The 25,842-nt window shown below is 33.8% G+C and overlaps 2 protein-coding genes and 1 long non-coding RNA gene across 5 annotated transcripts; 2 read left to right on the top strand and 1 right to left on the bottom strand.

The window, feature by feature from the left end:
• Positions 1-213: 213 nt before the first annotated feature.
• Positions 214-3,195, bottom strand: LOC128286434 (uncharacterized). The gene is made up of 2 exons (XR_008276992.1): positions 3,115-3,195; positions 214-436 (listed from the first exon to the last, which is right to left on the bottom strand). It is a non-coding gene; the product is annotated as an uncharacterized LOC128286434 (long non-coding RNA).
• Positions 3,196-6,477: 3,282 nt separating this feature from the next.
• On the top strand, positions 6,478-8,898 carry LOC108461692 (autophagy-related protein 18a-like). The gene is made up of 4 exons (XM_017761607.2): positions 6,478-7,296; positions 7,950-8,157; positions 8,382-8,508; positions 8,577-8,898. The coding sequence occupies exons 1-4, from the start codon at positions 6,574-6,576 to the stop codon at positions 8,686-8,688; spliced, it is 1,170 nt and encodes a 389-aa protein (XP_017617096.1). The 5' UTR covers positions 6,478-6,573; the 3' UTR covers positions 8,689-8,898.
• A 1,050-nt stretch (positions 8,899-9,948) lies between these two features.
• Positions 9,949-22,714, top strand: LOC108464138 (acyl-CoA-binding domain-containing protein 4-like). Of its 3 annotated transcripts, none has more exons than XM_017764251.2 (19): positions 9,949-10,097; positions 10,265-10,449; positions 10,742-10,812; positions 12,005-12,068; positions 12,162-12,233; positions 12,510-12,704; positions 12,783-12,860; positions 13,121-13,231; positions 13,421-13,487; positions 13,594-13,655; positions 14,081-14,220; positions 18,796-18,922; positions 19,004-19,118; positions 19,333-19,421; positions 20,892-20,975; positions 21,049-21,237; positions 21,778-21,933; positions 22,052-22,111; positions 22,282-22,714. In XM_017764251.2, the coding sequence occupies exons 2-19, from the start codon at positions 10,285-10,287 to the stop codon at positions 22,465-22,467; spliced, it is 2,031 nt and encodes a 676-aa protein (XP_017619740.1). In that variant the 5' UTR covers positions 9,949-10,097; positions 10,265-10,284; the 3' UTR covers positions 22,468-22,714. The 3 variants fall into 3 exon arrangements, with proteins under 3 accessions (XP_017619740.1, XP_017619741.2, XP_052880049.1); XM_053024089.1 differs by having other exon boundaries at positions 9,960-10,115; XM_017764252.2 differs by lacking the exon at positions 22,052-22,111 and having other exon boundaries at positions 9,958-10,115.
• The last annotated feature ends 3,128 nt before the right edge of the window (positions 22,715-25,842 follow it).

The following is a 25,842-nucleotide window of genomic DNA, read 5'->3' as shown; positions in this document are numbered from 1 at the left end:
GTATAGCTAGACTCACATACACTATGGTAGTCCTAGAACTGACTAAATCATAGCTCTGATACCACAAAATATAACACCCCTTACCCGTATCCGAAGCCGAAATAGGGTTCGAGGCATTACCGGACTTATATTTTAATATTCACTCACATTCAAAAAATAAATCTTGCATACAATTTAAAATTTTCACACACTCATTCATACCATGAAGACATATTTCTCAAAAATAAGCTTATACCATGCTTGAATATACACAAACATTAACATCATTAACAAGCCATTCTCGCATGGCTACATATACAAATCAAAATGAACCACATTGAATTTAGCCTATACATGCCACATAACCAAAAACTTAAGGCTTTTAATTACCGAAGTGATAACTAGATAGTGTGATGTGGTCTCCAACGACTTCCAACCCGAGCAAGTCTCCGAAACTCTATGAACATAGAAAAAACACACAGAGTAAGCTTAGAAAGCCTAATAAGTCATAAGCAAATAAATCATTTCAATGATATTTGCAAATTATTATCATTAAACCAAATTTAACAAACATCAATCATTTATACAATCTTGTACTCGTAAATTCATATAACCACATTAAGTAGCTTCTCTTATCTTATTTATCAATGAATATATATATATATATATATATATATATATCACGTTTTCACATTCAAAAGACAACCGTTAACTCAATCATATAAATCAAGTTTGCACATAATCATTACATGAATAACCAAAACATGTAATGGTTCACTAACCACTTCATATATAACTTATCCATTTGGCTACATTTCAATTTCATATATATAGAGAGCACATATTCACATTTCATTTTCTTATAAATCACATATTATCTTACACATATATATTACTTTCCATTTCCCAAAACCATGTTTCTCATTTCATAATTCCCATGCTCAAAATATAGGACCACAATTCGTATATCAAACATATATGTATCACACCATTTATTTATACATTCACATCATTTGATGTCATATATTTCACATATTATCACTTGAAGCATAATCACCTTTCATTTCTGAATTTCATAATCGAAACACACGTACCTGAATTATATATCCATAGATTATAATCATATTCACTTTCATTACTCAATTTAATAAACATTGCAACATACCTGAATCGGATGTACATTTATATATTCATTTACTTCTCGAATACCGGTTGAACCATTCGAAACAAAGAGGATACTCGGATATCTCCGAAGCTCGTACAATTAATTTAAGTCACATACTTTCATATAATGACAGACGTCGACCGAATAGGTCATGCTCTTATTCGTAGATATAGTAATCATTCACACATATATATCGTTCTTTGATACTAATAATTCACCTTAAAAATCAATTCGCATGCGAGTACTTAATACGTACCTGACTATCATAATGTATCATACATAATCAATAGTAGTTTACCTCGAACTTTCGAATTCATAATCTTACTTGAATCACGGCGTTAAGCCGCTAGGTTTAAAACACGAATCCGATCACCAAAGACAAAACTGCGGGACTTTAAGCTCGAATATAATACCAGCACTAAGCTCATGGATTTAACCCGGATATAATACCAGACGAAGCTGCGGGATAAAACCGGATATAATACCAAAGACGAAGCTCATGGATAAAACCGGATATAATACCAAAGACTAAGCTTATGGATTTAACCAGATATACATCAAATATCATGCATATTTAATCATATATTAACACATCTCATTCAACATATCACATTAGTAGTCATTTGCTACATTCGGATACAAGCTCCATATGAACATAATCATTTACATTTCGGTTCAAAAGTCATACATAAATATCACATATCCATTTCACCATTCAAGCTTAACCCATAGTGGTCATTCAACTATATGTCATATACATAAATTATTTATCACACAACTTAATTCAAGTAGAACCAAAAGGTCACAATCCATCTAATGTATACATATCAAGGCATCATCAATTATATACTAAAGGTGACTACTTAAAACTTACCACGGACGAAGACGAACGAATCGGGACGGTTATTTGAAAAATTTAGTTTTTTTTTTCTTCTGATCCAATTCTGATTTCCTCTTTTCTTAATCTAAATTAATATAAATTAAACTTATTTAATCTCACATATACTCAAATTCACCCAAAAACACATAAAAAGGGCAATTTGCACATTAGCCCCTAATATTTTACATTTTCACAAATTAGTCCCTATTTCCAAATAGCACAAAATACAAAAAATCTCATCAAACCCGTGTTAGACCGAATTTACCTTAGGCCTTAGTAGCCCATTTATTCAATTTATTTCACACTCGGAACAAATTCTCCAAAGCTCAATTTAATCGGTAACATATATATATATATATTTATTTACAACTTGATTCAGCACATATAATGCATATACATTAATACATCCAAACATGAAATATTAGCAACCATTACTGAATGGTCAAGTTATTCCACACGGATTATTAGACAAAAATATAAAAGTACATACAAGCATTACCAAATGACCGAATCTCCATTGTATTTAAAAATAATTCATGCACCACTCATTTAACTATTAATAGTCATTTACTAAGTACCAATGCCGAATAGAAATATGTCAAGTTCACATGCTATGAATCAGGCTAAAATGTCATTTTCAAAACCAAATTGTTTTTCATCTATTCGGCTAGCAAATTATATAAAAATAATAATTTATACCAATTTCATAACCAAATAGTCATATTAACTAAACACCTTAAACTTAACTTAATAATTAACAAATCAACTATAATTCATGAATATTCTTGTCTTCGTAAATGCACCAATAAATCCAATTATACAAGCAATGATTTATTCATCGCTTAGCTTATCCAATTAAGCCACAACCGAAAACACATTCATCAACCGAATCATTATTTAACCAAAACATGAAAAATCTATTAATACATATTTATTTTTCATCATCAAACACAAAAATCATCAAACTTTCAACAATGGCAAAACACAAAATCAACATAAATTTCGAAAATTGAAGCATGGGTTTACTAGCATTCGAAGCAACAATCTCAAAAATATAAAAATTATCAAAAATCGAGTCAAAATCACTTACTAATTAAAGCTTGAAGTTGCCGAACCCTAATGGCTTCCATGAACTTTTTTTCTTTTCTCATTTTCGGTTGAAAGAACCATGAAAGATGATAATTTAACTTTTATTTTATTAATATATTAACATATATTCATAAATTACTCAAATAACCTTATTTCAAATTCAATATTTCAATAATGCCAAACCAACATTTCCACTAACTAATTAATGGTCCATTTATCACATAAGGACCCTAACTTTTAAGCTCCATAGCTTTTAGACACTTTTAACTTATAGCATGCTACTTTTACATTTAACGCAATTAAGTCCTTTTATAAAATTGAGCTCACAAACGATAAAATTTTCACACGAAAATTTTACACATATTAACTCACATACTGTAAACACCAAGAATAACACTAAAATATTTTTTTGACTCGAATTTGTGGTCCCGAAACCACTGTTCCGATTAAGGTCTAAACTGGGCTGTTACAGAAATCAAGAGAAAAACCTCCAATTCTTTATTTTCTCATTTTCTCTTGTACATATCTCTTAAGCGCTTATTGTTAGATCTATTTATCATTTTCATTTTCTTTCTTTGAGAGAGCGCTAACACTTGTAAACACATACCTTTGAGAGATTTTCATTGTTTACATCCTTCATCTTTGTTGTAAAGAGATACTTAAGGTTTTTGAGGTGTAAAACCTTAAGTGAATTGTAAAGGGTTTCTAGTTGAGCCATTATATCTAGAGGGTTTTAGTTTAGCTATAAAAACTAGGGGGAAAGTTGTATCTTGACCTGTGTAAAATATAGAGATTGTAAAAGTTATACCTTTTCCTTGAAAGGTAACAATTCTTATAGTGAATTGAGAAATCCTTGGTTGAGGTATACCAAGGTAATAGAGGTAGGCAATTGGGACCGAATAACTATAAATTGAATTGTCAAAACAATGCTGATGATACTTAGAGGATTTCTTGGTCCAAGCTTTAACTCTCTTAGGACTTATTTGGCTATATTTCTTCATTCTCGTCTCCATTTTCGATCCAAACATCAGCTGAAAGCCCTAGCTAGGTAGTTGAAAAATTCGTAAATCAAATGAAAATAATAGAGGTTTGTTCTTTTACGAAATAAATTAGATCTATAATTACTCGGGGGTTTGACTTGTTGTAGGGTTTGGAACAAGAACGTAGTTGGCTTTTGGAACTTGAGAAAGTATTTTGTAATAATTATATAGAGGTCCCTAAACTTTAGTCAAAGTAAAAAAAAAAATCACATCTTGTCACTTAATTGGCTAATGTACCACGAAGATCTTAACAAGAGTGACTAGTTTGAACAATTATTTTATCTAGAATAACTAAATTGAAAAACAAATTAAAGTGACCAAAATAGGACAAACTTTATTTTAAAGTGACCTTGGGTGTAGTTTATCCTATTATTTAAGTGTGAAAGAGTTTGTATTGCGAGTCAACTAAACATTAACTCAGTCTAACAACTACTAAAAATAATCTTACATATTTTAATTAATTTATATTATTATGAAGGTATTTCTTTTTCTTATTTTGAAAAAGCCAATAAAAAAGGTTGTAACTATTGATATTTAAACCCATGCCACTATCATTTATAAAATCTTTCTTTTAGCACTCCAACCAAAGTTTTACTCTATTATTTTTATACATTTCAATGTTATTACATAAATGTTATGTTTAGTTGGAGTATTATTTGTTTCTCATGTTTTAGCCATTGGTTAGATATAAACTAAACGTAATTGGTGATTTTTAGCCACTCACACTTGTTTATAGAAAAGAGAAGGAAAATTTTTCGCTTGTTTTAAAGAGATATTATTTTTACAAAAGTTTTTACTCATTTTTTAATTGTATGTTTAAATTTATACTAGTTATTCTCTATTTTATATCTAACTATTTTAAAACTTACGTGTTAACTAAACTTTTCCGTCATATTATTAAACTAGTAACCAAACGTAGTATTATTGTTTCATCCACATTGTTTGTATATATTCATATTGAATTGCTATCAAAAGTTAGCTTAATACTAAACTCAAGAAAAATGACATTACCACAAAAACAATTGGAATGCATTCAATATTCTTAATTTGATATATTTACCTATTTACATACTTTTTACTCATAAATGATTTTTTATTTTAATTTTGTTATATTGTATGTGTTATTATTTTTATTAATTTCAAACATTATTAATCATTATTTATATTTAAAATATGTGATTTCCACACGTAAAATTATCATTATTAAAAGATATTTACTTGAATATTTGAATCAATTACTTCTTTTTAGATATTTGAATAAAGTTGAATCTTAAAATCATATTATTGAAAGATATTTACTTAAATACCAATTTACCTATTTACCTGAACAAAATTGATTCATACCATAAAATATTCAGGATACTTGTGATTATATATAAAAAAATTATTAAAAAATTGATATATTAACATTTAACAATCTATGTTACCTCTTTAAAAACCAATATATGTCATCCATTTAATGGCAAATTTATAATACCATCCTAGTTTTAACCATTTCTATGAATTAGAATAAAATTTGTTTTAATGCATCAACCTCTGGTAGACTTGACAAAAATAATATTTCTAGTGGTTAAATAATTAATATTAAAAAAGTATAGCTATTTTTTTAAAAAAAGAATTTTAATTAAAAATACAGAAAGTTTAAACATTCTTTATTACATCATATTTTTTATTCTATTTTATAAATTGGTATGTTGTAATTTTTAACTAAAGTGATTTCATGATATCAAACCAAAATGTATTAAAATGTAAATTGAATATTAAAATTTACCACTATAATTTATTTTTGTTTATTGTTTATCGTTATACTTTGACAATATAACTTGCCACACACGTTTTATGTGACTGAATTTTCTAACTAAACATTTAACTTTATTTAATTTTCACTAATTTTGATTTTTATTACCATTAATTTTGATTTTGATGATTTAAAAACAAAGTTTAACAAAAAATATTTTAATAATGTACTTAGAATTTTATTTAATAAAAGGAATACTTTAAAACAAAAAAAACAAAAATTAAGTTTACTTTTTATTAACAACTATTATTATTATTAATTATTTTAAGTACTGAAAATATTACAATATAAAAATTGCCTTCAAATTATTTTAAAAAGTAAAATGGGACAATAAAATTCAATAATTCAACCAAGAAAAGTAGAAGAGAGAAAGTAAGATAAAGTTGAAATATAAAAATATTATAATCATGAAAAAATTTACAACCGAAACTTCATTGTGATGGATATCGACACTAATATTTAATTTTCATTCAAATGCATAAATATTTTCTAAATTTTAGGAAAATCCTATCTAACATATTATAATATAGAGAAAAGGATATAATCAACATATAAAATACTTGAGAATTTAGAAGCCTAAGTAAGTTGTCTTCTTAGTCCATCTCATTTCTATCCCCAAATTATGTCATCCTCCGACGATACCCTTCCGCACCCACAGGCGGAGTGCTCATCCCCGCCCCCAAACCAAACCCAAATCCAACTCCCCCTACTCATCCATCAGCTCTCCTTCAACCAAGACAACACCTGCTTTTCCGCTGTCACCGATCGTGCTTTCTTTGTATTCAACACCGAACCTTACCGTCCTCTTATCTGCCGTGACTTTGAGTCTGGTCTCTCCCTTCTCTCTATGCTTTTTCGCTTCGAAGTCTTTGTCCTTGTGGGCTCCTCCTACTCTCCCTCTCCTTCTGCGGCGGCCACCAACACCAAAGCTCTCCTTTGGGACGACCATGCTTCACGTTGCATCGGTGAGCTCTCATTTCGTTCCCCAATTCGCTCTATCCGTCTCCGCCGTGATACCATCGTGGTCATTCTCTTGCACAAAATCTACGTTTACAACTTTTCGGATTTAAAACTCTTACACCAGCTGGAAACGACTTCAAATCCGAAAGGTTTGTGCGAGGTTTCACAGATTTCCGGACCTATGCTGTTGGTATGTCCAGGCTTGCAAAAGGGAAGCGTCAGAGTAGAGAATTATGGGAGTAAAAAATGTAAATTCATAAATGCTCATAGTTCCAATATCACGTGTTTGGCTTTGACTCACGATGGCAGAGTCTTGGCTACTGCTAGTAGTAAAGGAACTCTAATCAGATGTTTTAATACTTTGGATGGGACCTTGATTCAGGAGGTAAATTAATATTGTTGATCTTTAACTTACTTGATCTTTATACCATGATTAGTCAAGTTTAAAGTACAGGTGAAATGTGATGTTATTAGTAGAATATGTGAAATTTAATGTTATTTAACTCTGTAAAAAAGCGCCGCTTAAACTCTAGTATATGTAGCATATAGTTTTGATTGTCGGAGATTGGTATCATTTTAGAGATTAAAGGGCTCGCAGAGGTCAGTTATTGCTTTTATAACAGAGTGAGCGTAGAGGTTAAAGGAAGTTCTTGGTTTTATAAGAGAGAGTTTTGGAAATATTGCTTGAATCTTGAGTGTAATTTGTATGGAATGGGTCCTTTTTTATAGGGTTGAGAGTAACTTGTATGGAATGTGTCAGAGTTTTGAAAATATTGCTTGAATACGGCTTATTTTTGAGAGTAACTTGTACGGAATGGGTCTGGATACAGGGTGAAAGGGGATCCGTGATTGATTGTAGGGATAGTATGTTCTGTTTTGGAACTCGTAAATTTGGCTAGACTATGCATTTGGAGTGGATGCCTTGTCATTCTGATGACTTTGGTTTCTTGGTGGCAACTAGTAATGATATTTTTGTTTTGAGCTGTTGGCTAGTATACTTTTTGCAATCTATTCATTTAAGTAAAAACCTTGGTGCAGGTAAGGAGGGGGGCAGATCGAGCGGAGATATACTGCCTTGCTTTCTCTCCTACTGTGCAGTGGCTAGCGGTCTCGAGTGACAAAGGAACTGTTCATGTCTTTAGCCTCAAGGCTGATTCAGTAGTTTTGGGGGATGATAGGTCAACTAGTGCATTGGAATCACCTCTTTCTAATCAATCAGCTTTATCATCCCTTTCTATTTTGAAAGGTACAAGCCCTCGGATTTCCTACTTCTCCTTATTGTTGTAAAAGTTGTTTGTTCTATGAAACACTAAACCAGAGATTGATCTGATTTTGAGCTTTTGCTTTGTTTTTGGGTTTGGTTAAGTATATATCTACACCGAAACAAAGGGACTATTGACTAACTTTATGTGACTGCCAATTGCTGTCTTTTATCTGTCAAGCTCATTTGATATTTTGAAATTTTTGTAGGTGTTTTGCCAAAATATTTCAGCTCAGAGTGGTCGGTGGCTCAATTCCGGCTGCCTGAAGGTCCCCGGTGCATTGTTGCTTTTGGACAACAAAAGAACACTATCATGATTATTGGCATGGATGGAAGGTAACTGAAAATATCTGAGTTCATATGAGTGTCCAATACTTGTTTAATTCCTTGTGTTGTTAATGCAGCTTCCGTCGGTGCCAGTTTGACCCGGTGAACGGTGGACAGATGACTCAAATGGAAGAACACAATTTCTTAAAGCAAGAAGAACATTTTCCAAGTTGGAATGAAGATTCATAGTCAAACATGACGAGTTTAATCTGTAAATAACAGATATAAGGTGGGGGTGTGTATATATATACGTACATATGTTAATGTAAATGGGAGATATATAGCTTTTAGATCTGAGGCTTTTTAACTGCACGTTCCATAAGGTTAAGAAATAAGTATTTGTTTGCTTCTTTTTTTATTTTTTTATGCTGTTACTAACATATTGAACATTGTCCTAAACTGTTCATATTTTCCATGCTACTTTTTATCTTAACTCTGATGAAATGAATAAGTGATGAGTGAATTAAATGATTATATTGAAAAGAATAGCAAAATTAGAAAAGATTGAATTTGTTGAAAACATTGAACAATTGAAATTTGATTTTGGTAGGCAATATTTAGGAGCTTGCCGCAACCACTTCAAATGATTATATTGATGTTAGTTTTAGTTTTGGTAATGAATCTTTGTCCAAAGCAAACAGAATCAAAATTTGCATTGATTTGTTTTAATTTTCATCTCAACCCAAATAAGCCGATTTACATTCTCAATCATATCAGGAATCACCAATCCACCTTAAGGTCCACCAGCTGCTGCTATTACGAATCCTACCCTCCTACCCCTGCTCCACCAATGGTATTGTCGTTAGGACTGTATCCATGGCTCGGACCATGGGGGGCCTGTTGGTAACCATATTGCGGATATGATCCCCCAGGCGGTGGAGGATAAGGATAAGCATGTGGCGGTGGATCTAATCGCTTAGGGTTTTGAGTTGAAAGCTAAAGAAAACAATGAAAGAAGAGAATGAAGTTTTAAGACAAGGGTTGAGAATCTAAATAACTAATTTTTCGTAATAATTCTGTCTAGAAATTCTGCTTGTGCAATATTCACTAAAACGATCATAATTTGAGCTTCTCAACTCGAGATTGAGTGATTCAAAATAAATTTTGAAATTAAGATTTAGATTTTTAAACCCTATAAACACATATAAATCTAAAAATGCTTGGATCTTTTTCAAAAGGTCATCGTAAGTCAACTGTTTTTCTAACTTTAAAAATTAACAGCTTCGATTAATAAAATTTAATAAATTTCACATATCCGTGCATAATTTTATTTATAGTTGAGTTTCCTATAATCTAATAATACAATTTAAAATACATCAGCAACTGAGATAAAAGATAATCTAGAACTTGAGATTCTAAAGGATGTATGAGATATTTTAAAATTATAAATATTTATACTGATAAAATACAAATTACAGAAATATTTATATATTCACTTGACACTTTAATATAGGTTGGTAGATGGAATAATGGATGATGATGAAAATGTGGTTTTGAAGCGGGCTCCTTTGCGCGCGATACAACAAAAGCTCACCCTCGACACAACTAAAACCACTACAAATGTCTGAAATTACCAAAATTTTCAAACTGTTATTAAAGTATGTATTTATTAAAAGGTAAAAATAATAAATAATAAATAATAAATAAAGCGCCAACAGCCAAACATAATTTTATATGGTTTCTTTTTTTACATCTAATAACAAAGAAAAACATTAATTCTGGAGTTTTAAACTTGGCATAAATGTTATTCGTATTTAAATCTCAGATCAAAGAAAAACGGGAAAAATGGCGACTATGGCGAGGGCAAACTCTGGCCCAGCATACCCGGAACGATTCTATGCGGCCGCTTCCTACGCTGGCTTCGATGGATCTCCCAATTCCAACACCAAAGACATTGCCTCCAGGTTCTCTAACGACGTCGCTTTGATCCTCTACGCCTTATACCAGCAGGTCATTTCTCTCTCTCTCTCTCTCTCTGGATCCTCCCAGCCTTCTCATTGCTAAATCGATTTGCTTTTCTCTAAGGACTCCATCTAGATTGCTTTTGTAAATGATTTCACTTTTGGAGTATTTCAAGTCCAATTTTCAGAGATCTAGTTTCTCACTCGAATTGAAGACAATCCAGATGTTGATGTCTTGAATTATCGAATGAGTGTGTTTATTTATTGTTTGAGATGGGAAGCTCATTTTTTTTTAACATTACTGATTTTGTGCATTATTATGTTAATTATGTTATTTACAGGCTACTGTAGGTCCTTGTAATGTTCCAAAGCCTAGTTCATGGAGTCCCGTCGAACATAGCAAATGGAAAAGGTCTGCGAGCTCATTTGCTTCTGGGTGTAGTTTTATTTATTTGTTTTTGGTGCCTGTTGTTGGGGTTAATTAGGGCTGTAAAGTGATAGAGTTCAATGAACAGTTCAGTTTCTATTTGTTTATCAAGCTAAATAAATGAACATAAACAATATCTTGAGGCTTGTTTTTTAATAGAACCAAACACAAATAAAGCTTGTTCATCTCTTTTATGTTCATGAACAAGCTTATTCCTGTTCGTTTAAAGCCTGTTTAATAAATCATGTGTACCTCGTTTAAAAATAGTTTATTGTTTGATTATATAGTTAATAATAATATTATTGTTTGTATAAAATTTTTATTGATTCATTATTGGTATTTATATTTGATTATTTTATATCTAAAAATAAGATATATGTTTATTTATTTATTGTTTGTTTGTTTGTTTGTTTGTTTGTTCATTATTCAGTAACTTTGTTTGTGAACATGCTCAAGTATATGTTCATGAACATGTTCATTTAATGTTCACAAACATGATTGTTTAATGTTCACAAACAAGTTCATTTAACTTAAACGAATGAACACACATAATTTAAACAAACAAACAAACAACATGAACACGATTCAGAAATTATTAATGAACATAAACTGAACTGAACAAGGTTAAAAATAAACAAAAAACTTGAATAGAGTTCTTTCTGTTCATGCTTGGTTCATTTACAGCCCTAGGTTTAAATTCGTATATATATATTTGTTTACATTTGGCTACTTTAGTTTGATATGGTTATGCTTAGGGTGGTAGTGTTTTGGTCGATTTGCTTAAAAGTGGTGTCGATGATGTATGATAATGATCCTGATTCAGAGAGATGTCATGGACATAGGTCAAATATGTCTGCCTGTTACATATTTGGATTGAATGTCTTTTAGTTGCTTCAGTATTTGGTGATGTTGCATCTCCGTTCTGCGTAATTTATATTGCTCAAGTTCTTGTTGAAAAAATGAAGAAATACTTTTGTGTTACTCTGTATTATCTGATTTAGATTGGCCTAATTTTCTGATTGACTTATAAGCATGCTTTATATGTGTGTAAGTAACACAAGGATTTAGATGGTTGAAAGCAATTTTCATACGTCAGGTGAATGTCATCCATGCTATTCATTTTTCTTCCACCTTTTGATAATTGTTCTTCTCATAAAGCCTTCCATTATTGTTACAGCTGGCAGCAGCTTGGAAACATGGTTTCTACAGAAGCTATGCGTCTCTTTGTGAAAATATTGGAGGTATAACTTTATCTGGATTTTGTGTATGTATATGGACCATTTTAGTTTGGTAACCTATTTTTTACATTGTCCTTGTTCTTTAATTCTTGCCAGGAAGAAGAACCAGGATGGTATTCAAGGGCTTCTAACTCTGTTTCCGAGCCTGTTATAGATGTACAAATGAATGTGAGCATGCTGTTATTTTCACAGTTTTGGTTGTGTAATTTTATAATTTCCCTTGGTCTGTTATTTCACAGTTTTGTCGGGTGACTTTGCCGTCTCAAGGGCATGTAACTCTGTTTCATAGCTTTTTCTCAACTTTGAAGAAGTTTGTTTCCACATGATTTTTCTTTTATGCTTAAAATTTGAATGAGAGAAGCCAAGTTGCTTTACGGTTATTCTGATAGGTTTGTTGTTCTCTGTACTCACTTGTACCTTCTTAACTTGTTTGCATGTTCATAGCATAATTCAAATGTTGAGCCTATCATTGAGAACACAAATTCTTTTGTTGAGACAAAGATAATTTCTGCTGAAAATGGAGGTCTGATGGAAACTGAGGACAAAGAGGTTGTATCAGAGGGCCTTGGTTCGATTGTTGTATATGATAAATGGATTTCAACCCCAGTAATTGGTCAACATCCCAAAGCCCGCTACCAGGTACTGGCATGTCTATCCAATTCAATTTTCGTAGTCTTGCATTTTTCCTCATCTAAAGATTTACTCTTTACTTGTCAGCATGGAGCTGCAGTTTTTCAGGATAAAATGTATATATATGGTGGAAACCACAATGGACGTTATCTAAATGACCTCCATGTAAGTAAATCATTTGCTCAACATGCAACACAAGTGCTTCGTGCCATGAATTAATTTTGTAACATTCTAATCACATCAGATTACTTATGGTTTTGGACCTGAAATGAAATATTATTAAATTGTAACTCAGTTTCTAGGCCGTTGCTGGAAAATATTAATCTAATTTTGTACTGTTGATAAACTTGGGTTCTTGTTTGCATGCTTATGTGTCAGTCTAACTCGACTTGATATATTTTCCTCTAATGTGAGGATTGATACAGGTTCTAGATTTGAGAAGCTGGACTTGGTCAAAGGTCGAAGCTAAGGTTGTACCTAAGTCAGTGGAATCACCATCCCCAGTGAATATAGCCCCGTGTGCTGGTCATTCATTGGTTAGTAAAGAATCCAGTTTCTTTCTTTTTTTAATTATACTTGGACTTCTCTGAAGCAACGTTCTTTAATGAATTAATGCACATATTTTTAGAATCTGTTTGCTGAAGATTCTTGTTTTCATGCTGATTATCTTTCTGCAGTACATCATTTAACTCTGTCTCTCTATCCCCTCTATTTTTTCTCTCTAGATCCCTTGGGAGAACAAGCTTCTTTCAATTGCTGGCCATACAAAAGTGCCTTCTGAAACTATCCAGGGTACTTGTTTGTGCCCCTTATTACAATTTTAAAATTTTAAGATATTATTTTTCTTCTCCTTCCCTGACTTGATGTCTTATTCTGTTGTTCTGAATTCTTATGGCAGTGAAGGCATTTGATCTGCAAACTGGTACATGGTCAGTGTTGAGTACTTATGGCAAAGCACCGGTACTTATCTATTCTTCCTCTTAATTACATCTTGTTCTCTCTATGTACTCAAGTTTCAGCTTTAAGATTAGAAATTTAGCAGCTTGCATGGTTTTTTTGTTCTGCTCAAATAATTAGACTAGCCTTTAGTTTTTTGATGTCTCTGGAATACTGGCCACTGAGGGGATTAGCCATTCTTGCTTAACTGAATATGGTATATTAGAAAGTGAAAACTGAATGTATAGTAATGTTGATCGCTGGGTAATGTTTAGCTCAGAACTTATTACGTAAACACATTCGTAACTTGAACATTGGCTGGAGATAAAATTTGTGGAGGATAAAGGTCAATCGTGTATGTGTGCTTGGTAGTTTCTTTTTTTATTTTATTTTGAATTTTCTTTCCCAATATCTTATGAACTTTTCCCCCTAATTTGAGTGCCTTTCAGGTCTCTCGTGCTGGTCAATCTGTGACCCTTGTTGGAACAACCCTAGTGATATTTGGTGGACAGGATGCAAAAAGAACACTCTTGAATGATCTACATATACTTAACCTAGAAACGATGACCTGGAATGAAATTGATGCTGTGTAAGATGATTTTGTCCATTTTATTTCAGCACTACCCATCCATACATCCGATATATGAATTACTTTGTTTAAAATGTGCTAGTTGTCCTTTTATAGTTCTTGATATTGAGATTGTCATAGAAATCATATTTGCTGCCTTCAAAATCTCAAGAGTTTGTTTTGAACTAGGGTCTTGCTGCAGAGCACAAGCAGCCTGATCTGTTAATGTTAACCTGATTAAGGTTCACGTATCCTACCTGCTAACAATCTGATATTTGAATTTCAGTCTGGTTCATAAGTGTTGGAATTCCTTAAATTAAGCAGATTTTCTACCTTAGTTCTAGGAATTTCCTTGTACTATTAGCCATAATCAAATTACTAATTTTTAGGGATAGGCTAATTTCTAGAGATTATTTCCTTTTTATTTTTCCTGCTATTCTTTAAAAGGCTATAGTCAGATTAGAAAAAATAAGAATAATTCTTCTTCCTAAACTTGTTCATGGTATCAAAAGCATCAGGAATTCAGTTGATCCTACTCTTTCTTCTCTTTTCTTGTTCTGTTTTCTCTGTTAGAAACCCTACTCCCATGGGTGACGCCGAAAATTCCTCTGAGACTCTTCATAAACTTCGGCTAACCAAAACTCAACTTGAGGCTCTTCATAAACTACTCAGGACTCCTACAGCCAGTGGGTCACTAGCTATTCAAGGTACTGCTTTAAATACTACACACGAACCTATCACAACTTCCTGGATACTCGACTCGGGTGCATCCGACCACATGACAGGTAATCTAAGTTTGTTTCACACCTATTTACCTCGTCATGATCACTCTCGGATTCGCATAGCTGATGGATCTTACTCGCTGGTGGCTGGAGTTGGGACAGTTAGACTTACTGAAAATTTTTCCCTTGATAAAGTTTTACATGTTCCAAATCTTTCCTATAATTTACTCTCAATTAGCAAGCTTACCAAGGATCAAAAAGTACTTGTTGAATTTTCTGCTTTAGGTTTGTGTGGTTCAGGAACAGGAATCGGGGAAGATGATTGGCACTGCTAAAGTTGATGATGGCTTATATGTTTGGAACAAAAACAGTTCACAAGAAGGGATGGCCTTATCTACATCAAAAGAAGATTCTATCATGCTATGGCATCGTAGACTAGGACACCCAAATTTCATGTACTTGAAGAAATTGTTTCCTCTACTATTTCTAAATAAGAAAATAAGTTCATTGAACTGTGAAGTTTGCCAACTGTCTAAACACACTCGTGTCCCTTATCCTTTGAAACCTTATGTTCAATCTCAACCTTTCTCTTTAATCCACAGTGATTTATGGGGAGCCAGTCGAGTAAAAAACATCATAGGGGCTAGGTGGTTCATAACTTTCATTGATGACCACACTAGAGTTTGTTGGATCTATCTCCTTAAAGAAAAATCCGAAGTCTCTAGAGTCTTCAAAAATTTTCATTCAATGATTCGAACCCAGTTCAATTCAAATATTCACACCCTTAGAACTGATAATGGGAGAGAGTACTTTAATTCTATCCTAAGTCCTTATCTTTCTGAGCAAGGAATCATACATCAAAGTTCTTGTCCTGACACCCCTCAACAAAACGGGGTTTCCGAGAGGAAAAATAGACACCTTGTAGCCGTGGCTCATGCTCTTATGTTTACTATGGGTGTACCAAAGTATTTATGGGGAGAAGCTGTCCTCACTGCTTGTTATCTTATAAACCGACTCCCATCTAAGGTATTAAACTTTCAAACACCTTTACATACTCTTCAACTAATCTCCCAACCAAAACATTTGGTTGCAAAGCATTTGTCCACAACCATCAACCTAACCGATCTAAACTTGATCCTAGAGCCCACACTTGTGTCTTTATTGGTTACTCACCTACACAAAAAGGGTACAAGTGCTACTCTCCAACCTTACACCGGATGTTTGTGTCCCTTGATGTTACTTTCTTCGAAAACGAGCCATATTTTTCAGCCTCTCATCTTCAGGGGGAGATACTTAGTGAAGATGAGACCTTGAGCAATCTTCTCATTATACCTCAAGACTCTATCAGCCCTACCACCACTACAAAACCTGCTGAAAATCCTACAGCCACTGTTTTTCCTGTTTTGGAACCTGTTTTTCCTGTTTTGGAACCTGTTTTTCCTATCTCCACTGTTCAGCAACAAGAAACAAGGGTGATTAACCATACTAATGAAGAAAACAGCCCACTCATTCTGAAAAACAACAAGAAAAAACTCAGGGCTTCATGTATACTCTCGGAGACATCAGCTGCCTGAAACAGAAACAGCAGTGCCAATGCCATCTTTACCCGAGGACTGTCTTGAGGAAGAAGTTTCACCTCCTTCATCTTCCATCTATCTTCCAATTGCAGTAAGAAAGGGCACTAGGAGCTGCACTCAACATCCCATTTCTCGGTTTGTATCCTATGGAAACTTGTCTAAATCCTACAATGCCTTTGTTTCTAATGTTGACTCTATAGAAACTCCAAAAACATAGAAGAGGCTCTTAAGTCAACCAAATGGAGGCAAGCTGTGTTGGAAGAAATAAAGGCTCTTGAAGACAATGGAACTTGGAAATATCTAAACTACCTCTTGGGAAGAAGACCGTGGGTTGTAAGTGGATTTTCACCACACAATTTAAACCAGATGGGAGCATTGATCGATACAAGGCTAGACTTGTGGCCAGGGGTTTCACTCAAACATATGGGTTGGACTATGAGGAAACATTTGCACCGGTGGCCAAATTGAATACTATTCGAGTGCTTCTCTCAATTGCTGTCAACTTAGAATGGCCTTTGATCCAATTGGATGTAAAGAACGCTTTTCTCAATGGAGAATTAAACGAAGAAGTCTACATGGATTTTCCGCCTGGATTCGAAGGAAGCAAGGGCCAAGTATGCAAGTTGAAGAAGTCCTTGTATGGACTAAAGCAATCCTTTAGGGCTTGGTTTAATCGTTTTGCCAAAGCCATGACTAGTAGACATTATACTCAAGGTCAAGCTGATCACACCTTATTCTACAAACACTCGGATAATGGGAAGTGTTGCATTCTCATTGTCTATGTAGATGACATAATATTGACAGGGGATGATTCTATTGAAATTGAAAGACTAAAAGAGTTCTTAAGTCTTGAGTTTCAACTTAAAGATTTGGGGAATCTTCGAGATTTTCTAAGAATGGAGATAGCAAGGTCAAAGGCAGGTATTTCAATCTCTCAAAGAAAGTATGTTCTTGATCTACTTTCTGAAGTCGGACTGTTGGGTTGCAAACCAGCCGAGACTCCTATGGAACCAAACCTTAAATTAGGAACTGATAAGGATGGAGAAGAGGTAGACAGGGGGAGATATCAACGGTTAGTGGGAAAACTTATCTATCTTTCTCACACTCGTCCGGACATAGCTTTTGGAGTAAGTGTTATAAGTCAATTTATGCATGCTCCTAGGGAGAAACATTTGGAAGCTGCCTACAGGATATTGAGATACTTAAAAGGGACTCTGGTAAGGGGTTGCATTTCAAGAAAGATGTAAATCGAAGCATAGAAGTCTACACTGATGCAGACTGGGCAGGGGCAGTTAATGACAGGCGCTCCACAAGCGGTTACTGCAGCTATGTTTGCGGTAATCTCGTGACATGGAGGAGTAAAAAGCAATCTGTTGTGGCACGCAGCAGTGCTGAATCTGAATATCGAGCTTTGTCCCACGGTATATGTGAAGGAATGTGGTTACAACGGCTAATGGGAGAACTAAAATTATCCTATACAAAACCTATAACATTATACTGTGACAACCAGGCAGCAGTTAGCATAGCTCATAACCCTGTACACCATGACCGTACCAAGCATGTGGAAATTGATCGCCACTTTATTGCGGAGAAAATTAACAAAGGGGAAGTTTGTGTTTCATATCTACCTACAAGACAACAAGTAGCAGACGTGTTAACCAAAAGCTTGAGCAGAAAAATGTTTGAAGAAATTATGGGCAAGCTGGGTTTGATTAACATCTACACTCCAGCTTGAGGGGGAGTGTTGGAATTCCTTAAATTAAGCAAATTTTCTACCTTAGTTCTAGGAATTTCCTTGTACTATTAGCCATAATCAAATTACTAATTTTTAGGGATAGGCTAATTTCTAGAGATTATTTCCTTTTTATTTTTCCTGCTATTCTTTAAAAGGCTATAGTCAGATTAGAAAAAATAAGAATAATTCTTCTTCCTAAACTTGTTCAATAAGATTAGCACATGATCAGAATTGAATTCAAAATTAGGTCAATTTCATTCCAGATGATAACTTAATATTTAAATTACAAAAAATGTTGTATAGAACTTTTTCTTTGGGTGAATTACATCAGACATATAACATAATTGAATTTCCATTTTTCTAACACTAGATTTAAGTGTAGTTTCCACCAGATAGGTAAGGAATCTAGCCTTTCTACTACTAGACGGCATTATCTAATCCTTATATTTCAATTTTATTTTGAGTAACCCCTTGTACCTATATTACCGATTGGAAAAGTGTCGCTTGAAAATTATAGTCCTTGGCAACTCTTAATCTTTTGTTTTTCTTCATTGTCCTGCAGGGGGGCTCCTCCATCACCACGAGCTGATCATGCTGCTGCTATACATGCAGAGCGTTACCTTCTTGTTTTTGGTGGGGGTTCACATGCTACTTGCTTCAATGATTTGCATGTGTTTGATTTGCAAGCTGTAAGATGATTCTGCTTTTGCATTTTTTCATGTGCTGGTCCGAGGAATTAGTATATCTATCTCATGCATTTGGATTTGCAGATGGAATGGTCAAGACCCACACAACAAGGTGAGATACCAACTCCTAGGGCTGGTCATGCAAGTGTGACTGTTGGGGAGAACTGGTTTATTGTTGGTGGTGGAGACAATAAAAGTGGTAAATGTCTTGCTTTAAAATCAAATAGAAGGTTAAATATGTTCCTTGACTTCCCTGGTTATACGTAGTTTTAGTGTTATTATACTGTCAAGTGTCTGCATCCAATCTGAAGATAAGAACAATCCTGGAGGATCTGTTGATTGCATGAAAAGAAAGGTAACTGTTATTACTGCCCCTAAATCTTCTTTGTTTATCCATGTTTTTTTCCTTTAAGGGGCATTGGAAACTGTTGTCCTCAACATGTCAACCCTCGCTTGGTCAGTTGTGGCATCAGTTGAAGGACGTGTTCCTCTTGCTAGTGAGGTATTTTACGTCTTATAAATGCTGTTTCCTGTAAAATGTTATGCATGTGAAAAATCTCTCTTGGATTGGTTTGTCATATGTATAGTGGTTCAATTGTGTCAGAAATGCTGCAATGGAGATTGAACTTCTCCATGCGGATCAACAAGGAATGGTAGAAAGATGCAAGTAAATCGAGTATACTTTTTACATATGATGTTGTGCTCTTTTCTGTAATTATTATGATCGTTTAACAGGGTGTCTTTAATAACATTTTAAGCATGTTCATCTCATCAATTAAGTTAATCTTCATTGGTTATTTAACTTAATTATGTTGCTTCAACTCTTCATATTTCTTAAAGTTTCCATGTCAACAGTCATATCCAACACATTATAACATATATAAAAGCATGAGTTTGGAAAAACTTTTTAACTAACAAGAATACCCTTTATTGTTAATTATGTTACTAAATTGTCATTAAAATAACAATTTATTAGTATTATTACGTGATAGTAGTGAAAGTAATATTAGTTAAATATTAATTAATATAATAGTATATTAATGTGAAATCAATTAATTGGTCATATCATTTAAAAGTTCTTAAAAATAACATAATATATTGTTAATTAATAAAATTATAAACCTATAAAATCAGTAAATATAATTGGATAAATTAAAAATAATAAAAATTCAAGTTTTAAATTAAATAAATATATTTTATAGATATGAATATGATTTTTATTTTAAATATGATCATAGTTAATAATGTTAAAATCTATTTTTATAATTAATATAAATTAAATGTGAGATTAACATTATATATAGGGTTAATGTATTATTTACCCCGAAGCTGCATGCAATTATCATTTTGGTACCTAAAGAATTTGTTAGGTACCTAAAGTTATAATCTTATATCACATTGCTCAGCCGTTAACAGCATTAAAATTGTTTACCATTGTGTTGTGGAATATTATGTCAAAGGAAATAAAGTATTAAAGTGATGATTCTTTGTAGGTAAAATTTTGATTCATATTTGAATCATAAGTTATTTTATCTAATTACTTAATATTTTACTACCGATTGTTTTTCATTTTTTTTACTTTAAAAATATTATTTTATTCTTTCAATTAATTTTCAAATTAATGGAATTTTATATGAGTTAGACTGATTTTCACTTAATTAGCAAATATATATTTTCATAAAAATTATAAAATATATTATTTAATAAATTAAAAAATAAACACATAAAATCACGTGCAACGTACATGACATGGGAACTAGTATTCTCCTAATACATGGAGAAACTGAGCATACGTGTGTTAACACATACCTGTATCCTGTAGCTGACACCCATACCCGAATTTGAATAACATAGGTATGTAATGCTGTGAAACAAACGAGTCATATAGTTGCGGTATATTGCTCTCTACAAATAGCAGGTAACTTTCACTGCCAGTGACTGAAATTGTAAATTATTATCTAATTTATTGTAGGGCTTGAGTCTGGTCGTGGGCTCCTTCAATGGTGAAGATATGCTTATATCTTTTGGAGGATATAATGGGCATTATAACAATGAGGTAGAGACAGTTTTAGCCTCTTTAAGACTTTGATTTTTTTGTTTCTATTTGATCTTTTATGTTTTGTTGCCAGGTTAATGTTCTTAAGCCAAGTCACAAATCAACCTTGCAATCGAAGATGATGGAGGCTCGTGTTCCTGATAGTGTTTCTGCCATCCATAACGTTACAAATCCTACCAGAGATTTGGAGTCTGAGTTTGAAGTTGGTCACGAAGGAAAGATACGAGAAATTGTTATGGATAATATTGACACAGGGCATCAGGTATTTACTATCTATGCTATTATAATGTTTCTGAGTGAGTTTGGTGTTACTTGACTCAATGACTCCAACTCAACTAGGTGTATTAAAATCTAGGGTTAAGATCCGCTCCATTACTTGTTCATCCATTAGTATCCAGTGCAATGATCATCACCACTCAAAGGTGTAGGACTCATGTAAGACCCATCTATTAAATGTGAAAATCAACTTATGAATGGTGATTAAACATGCATTGGATATTAATGGATGAAAAAGTAATGGAATGGAGTCAAACCCCAAAATCTAGTATCTTGAATGCTTGATTTACATATTTCTGATATAGCAGACATGGTATTAAATAACATTCATAAGCAACCTTACAAAATTGCCATATGGTGAGTTGCAAATTTGTAGCAAATAATTTGTTTTTATATAATTTAACAATAATTTTGACCGTTTCTAATTTGAGAATTAAAAAGCAGTGAAGCTTGAAGGTGATTGGACTGTCATGTCCACTATATTGCCAATTCATTTCTTTTACTCAAGATTTAAATGTATATGCAGAAATTTGAAGGGGAGGAGACTACCGAGCGCATAATAGCAACTCTCAAAGTGGAGAAGGAAGAACTAGAATCGTCACTCAACAAGGAGAAGTTACAGTCTCTCCAGCTAAAGCAAGAACTTGCTGAAGCTAAGGTGCAAAACTCAGATTTGCACAAGGTAATTTCTTTAGGTGTAACAATGGCTGGTCATGTGGTTCTTTTTTCAGTTGTAAAGTTTGAAAACAGCGTAATATAAGCATAGACATTTTCCTCACGATATCCCGTTTACATTTTAGGAGCTCCAAACTATACGCAGTCAACTTGCTGCCGAGCAGTCTAGATGTTTTAAATTAGAGGTATTTTAAGATCAAGAGAATATTGTTTTTGCTTATCTTGTAAATTTATCTGTTTCCTCTGTATTGAGTGGGCTTTCATTCAAATTCTGATTTCTGCATACTGGGTGAATTTGAAATATTGCTATTGCGCAAAAGCTTGAAATTGTTTTTCAATACTCTTCAATCAACAGGTTGATGTTGCGGAACAAAGACAGAAACTTCAGACGATGGAAACGCTACGAAAGGAGCTTGAACTCCTGCAACGGCAAAAAGCTGCATCTGAACAAGCTGCCTTGAACGCAAAGCAGAGGCAAGGCTCAGGTGGTGTATGGGGTTGGCTTGCAGGTAGCCCTCCTCAAAACGCTGACAATATCTAAAATTCATGGAAAGCTTAGCTAAATAGTGATTTTCTAGATTTATTCAAATTAATTGAAATTTTGGTTGAAATATATACTTTTTTTTTTTCGATATACTTAACCCGGTAGTTCTTTCCATGACAAGAATAAAATTATCTAGTTAGCCTAAATGAACCTTCCCATAGATTATAGTTTCAGTTTATGAAGTTAGAAATGTCTGTTAATGAAATATTTTTCTTTTTGCCAAAGAAATGTTACTTTAGTGAAATTATAGGCTTCAATTATTTATTTATGATACTAATCAGGCAAATTGGCAAATAGATGGTATTTTTTTTTCATTTAATTAAGGTTGTGTATATGTATATGTTTGGCAATTATCTTAGTAGTCTTTCAAGTGTGAAAAATGAATAAATTATTTAAGATAGCCCGATTTTTATTATTTATAGCTCGTGGCCTGTGGATATGAATTTTTTTTTTGTTTTCAAAATTGAATTATCATGGATCATCAAAGAGAGAACAACGAGAAACACCATGGTCCCAACTAGCTTTGCTTGACAGAGTAAGTAGGAAAAAATTGTACTGATGAAACCAAGCACACCTTAAAAAGCATGACTCACTCTACAACAAGATTCACGTTGTAAAGGCGCCCATGATGCATTTACCAATACTATTATTGAAAGGGATTGAAACAAAAAAAAGGGGGTAAAACTGCATAAGTCACAAGGACACCCAGTCGCAAAAAACAAAGTATAGATCATAGGGATGAAAACTATAAAAAGAGAAGAAAAATATAATGTAATGGGTAAAGTCCAAACATAATATTAGTCTTGAAGAGATCGGAATCTTAGCCCTCCGTGGAAGGCCCATTAGAAGGCCTTTGGTAGTGTCAAAACTCAGGCCGTCTACAGTCTACAGTAGACGAAGTTTAACATCCTGAACCATTGCACCATGGGTTCTCCCTCTTCTACTTAGATCTCGACTTAAGTATGGATTAATGCTAAAAAATCGTTGAAAGATAAAATACAACTTGAGTTTTTGATTTAGATTAGACCAAGATCTCCTTTAGAAAAGAAAACGACACCAAAGGATGATCGAAAAACACCTTGAAGGAGTAGTGTGTTATGGGTCAAATTATGAAACAAATGGGCTAGATCAGTTGGGCCGAGAGTAGGTTATAAAAACAGTGCGCATCAGGTTAAATAAAACGGAGCGTTTCATGGGAAACAATCATAGTTTGTTTTCCTTGTTTTCTGTTAATTTGACTGTTAGACAATTCAATTGTTTTTTAGATAAATCATGTAATTGGCAGTATTGGATATGAAAATTGAAAACTGTCAACACACCTCTCATTTGTATTCTTCTCTCTTTTATTTTCTGTTCTCTTTTCTTTCTTGGATTTTCAGTTTTGATCTTAAAAAAGGTATCAGAGCTTCAGTGTTCCTATGGCTGGGGACGGTGTAACCATTCATGGGTAGAAAGATGTGACCGTGTTGCAGAAAGAGTTGGAAAAAATATAGGGGAGTTGTCACAACTGGAAACTAAGTGGAATGCCAAATTGCAGGGGTTTAAAGAAGATTTGCGGTCGGAACTACACTCTTTGTTAGAGTAGTTTCTAGGTTATTCTACAACTCTAAGGGCGACAATTGCTACCAAATGGAAGGAAGTGATGAAAATGCCTCCATTGGGGTTTCCACGAAAGGATTCTATAAATATTCCTCCACCTCCTCCAAGTAGTCACTTGCCTTAATCCAGGTTAGTTTAGGAGTGTCCTTGCAGGCTTGAGTGTCTTCAATTCGATGGGTCAGATTGTGGGGGATGGTGGTTGAAACTTGAGCAATACTTTGCAGCTGAAGGAGTGCCTGGGTGTGATAAGGCACGTATAGTTGTGTTACACTTAGAAGGTTGAGCACTAGACTGGCATCACCTCTATACTCAGAAACATGAGGGTCTTCACATGTTAGACTGGACGTGCTATGTCCACAGTCTAAAGGAGCGTTTTAGATCCAACATATTCAGGGATACTATGGCTGAATTGGTAACCTTGAAGCAACAAGGCTCGGTGGACCACTTCTATGATCAGTTTGTAAGCCTTTTAACACAATTGCAATTGCTTGAATCTTATGCTTTCAGTATTTTTATTAGTAACTTGAACTTGGAAGTCAACTAATATCTTCAGCTTTCTAAACCATAGTCATTAGTTGAAGCACTTCATATTGCTAGACAAGTTAAAGATGTAATAGCCATTTATTCCAAGAAGGTATTGTTGACTGGTATCAATTCCTTGTCTCGTTTTAGTTCCCCACCACTATCTTCCATGGCTAGGCGACCAACCTATTCCCAGTCTAGTTCTACTGCTCACTCAGGGCACTTAACACCTATAGGGTCATCTCATTCTAAAGGACTATCTAAAAGTATAAGTCCTGCACTTATGGTGGAGAGAAAGCAAAAACGATTTTGTTTCTATTGTGGAGCCAAATACCACATTGGCCGCAAGTGTGTTAAAAGTCAATTGTATTGGATTGTATTGGAATCACTTGGTGAGGAGGATATAGAAGAGTTTTAAAAATTCTCGAAACAGTTGGAGGACTCTAATGGGGAAGGTGAGAAACCACAAACACTTGTCCTGTCCCTACATGTTATTAAAGGGTCTCAAGGCCTTCACACTATAAGATTTGGGGCAAACATGGGCATTGTTAAAGCTATTTTTCTGGTAGACTTAGGAAGCACTCATAACTTCCTGGATACTAAGTTAATCACTAGGATGACATTACCAGTTGATCCACAACAGCAGTTGAGGGTTACAGTAGCTGATGGGAGACAACTATTTACTAGGGCATTTGCAAGAATGTGGATTGAAAGGTTCAAGGGGCTACTTTTGCTGTAGATTTTATGATATTACCATTGAAAAGGTATGATATTGTGCTGGGAATACAGTGGTTTCTCTCATTGGGTTTCATCACTTGGAATTTTGACTTGATGGTTATGCATTTTTCTTCAAAGGGAATCCCATGCATTATACAACTTATTTTACATGGTGAAATTGAGCTGATGAGTCAAGGACAAGCTACAAGGTGTCTTTCAATGATCCATGGAGAAATGAATCCTTGTACCTTGTTCATGACTAGCGCTGACCCATTGACCTTATCAGCGGCTTCATCAAGAGACATACCTGAGGAATTACAATTGTTCTTGGATGAATTTGAAGACATTTTTCAGGTAGTTGCTAGTCTACCCCCACCAAGATTCCAAGACCACCGAATACCCCTTAAGGATAAAGGGGTAGTTGCCAAGGTCAGGCCATATAGATATCCCATGGTTTAGAAATCTGAGTTGGAAAGGCTAATTAAATAGATGCTTCAACTTGGCATAATTAGAGATAGTTGCAACCCTTTTGCT

This window comes from Gossypium arboreum, chromosome 13 (genome assembly GCF_025698485.1).
Source record: "Gossypium arboreum isolate Shixiya-1 chromosome 13, ASM2569848v2, whole genome shotgun sequence".
NCBI classification, from domain to species: domain Eukaryota; kingdom Viridiplantae; phylum Streptophyta; class Magnoliopsida; order Malvales; family Malvaceae; genus Gossypium; species Gossypium arboreum.
The sequence above is the reverse complement of the archived record's forward strand: the minus strand, read 5'-3'. Positions and strand labels throughout refer to the sequence as shown.

Coding starts and splice junctions, on each gene's coding strand:
- LOC108461692 (XM_017761607.2), top strand. CDS start 6,574: ATGTCATCCTCCGACGATACCCTTCCGCACCCACAGGCGGAGTGCTCA. Junction 7,297..7,949: donor ATGGGACCTTGATTCAGGAG/GTAAATTAATAT, acceptor ACCTTGGTGCAG/GTAAGGAGGGGGGCAGATCG. Junction 8,158..8,381: donor ATCCCTTTCTATTTTGAAAG/GTACAAGCCCTC, acceptor AAATTTTTGTAG/GTGTTTTGCCAAAATATTTC.
- LOC108464138 (XM_053024089.1), top strand. Junction 12,705..12,782: donor ATCCCAAAGCCCGCTACCAG/GTACTGGCATGT, acceptor TTTACTTGTCAG/CATGGAGCTGCAGTTTTTCA. Junction 21,238..21,777: donor ATATTGACACAGGGCATCAG/GTATTTACTATC, acceptor ATGTATATGCAG/AAATTTGAAGGGGAGGAGAC.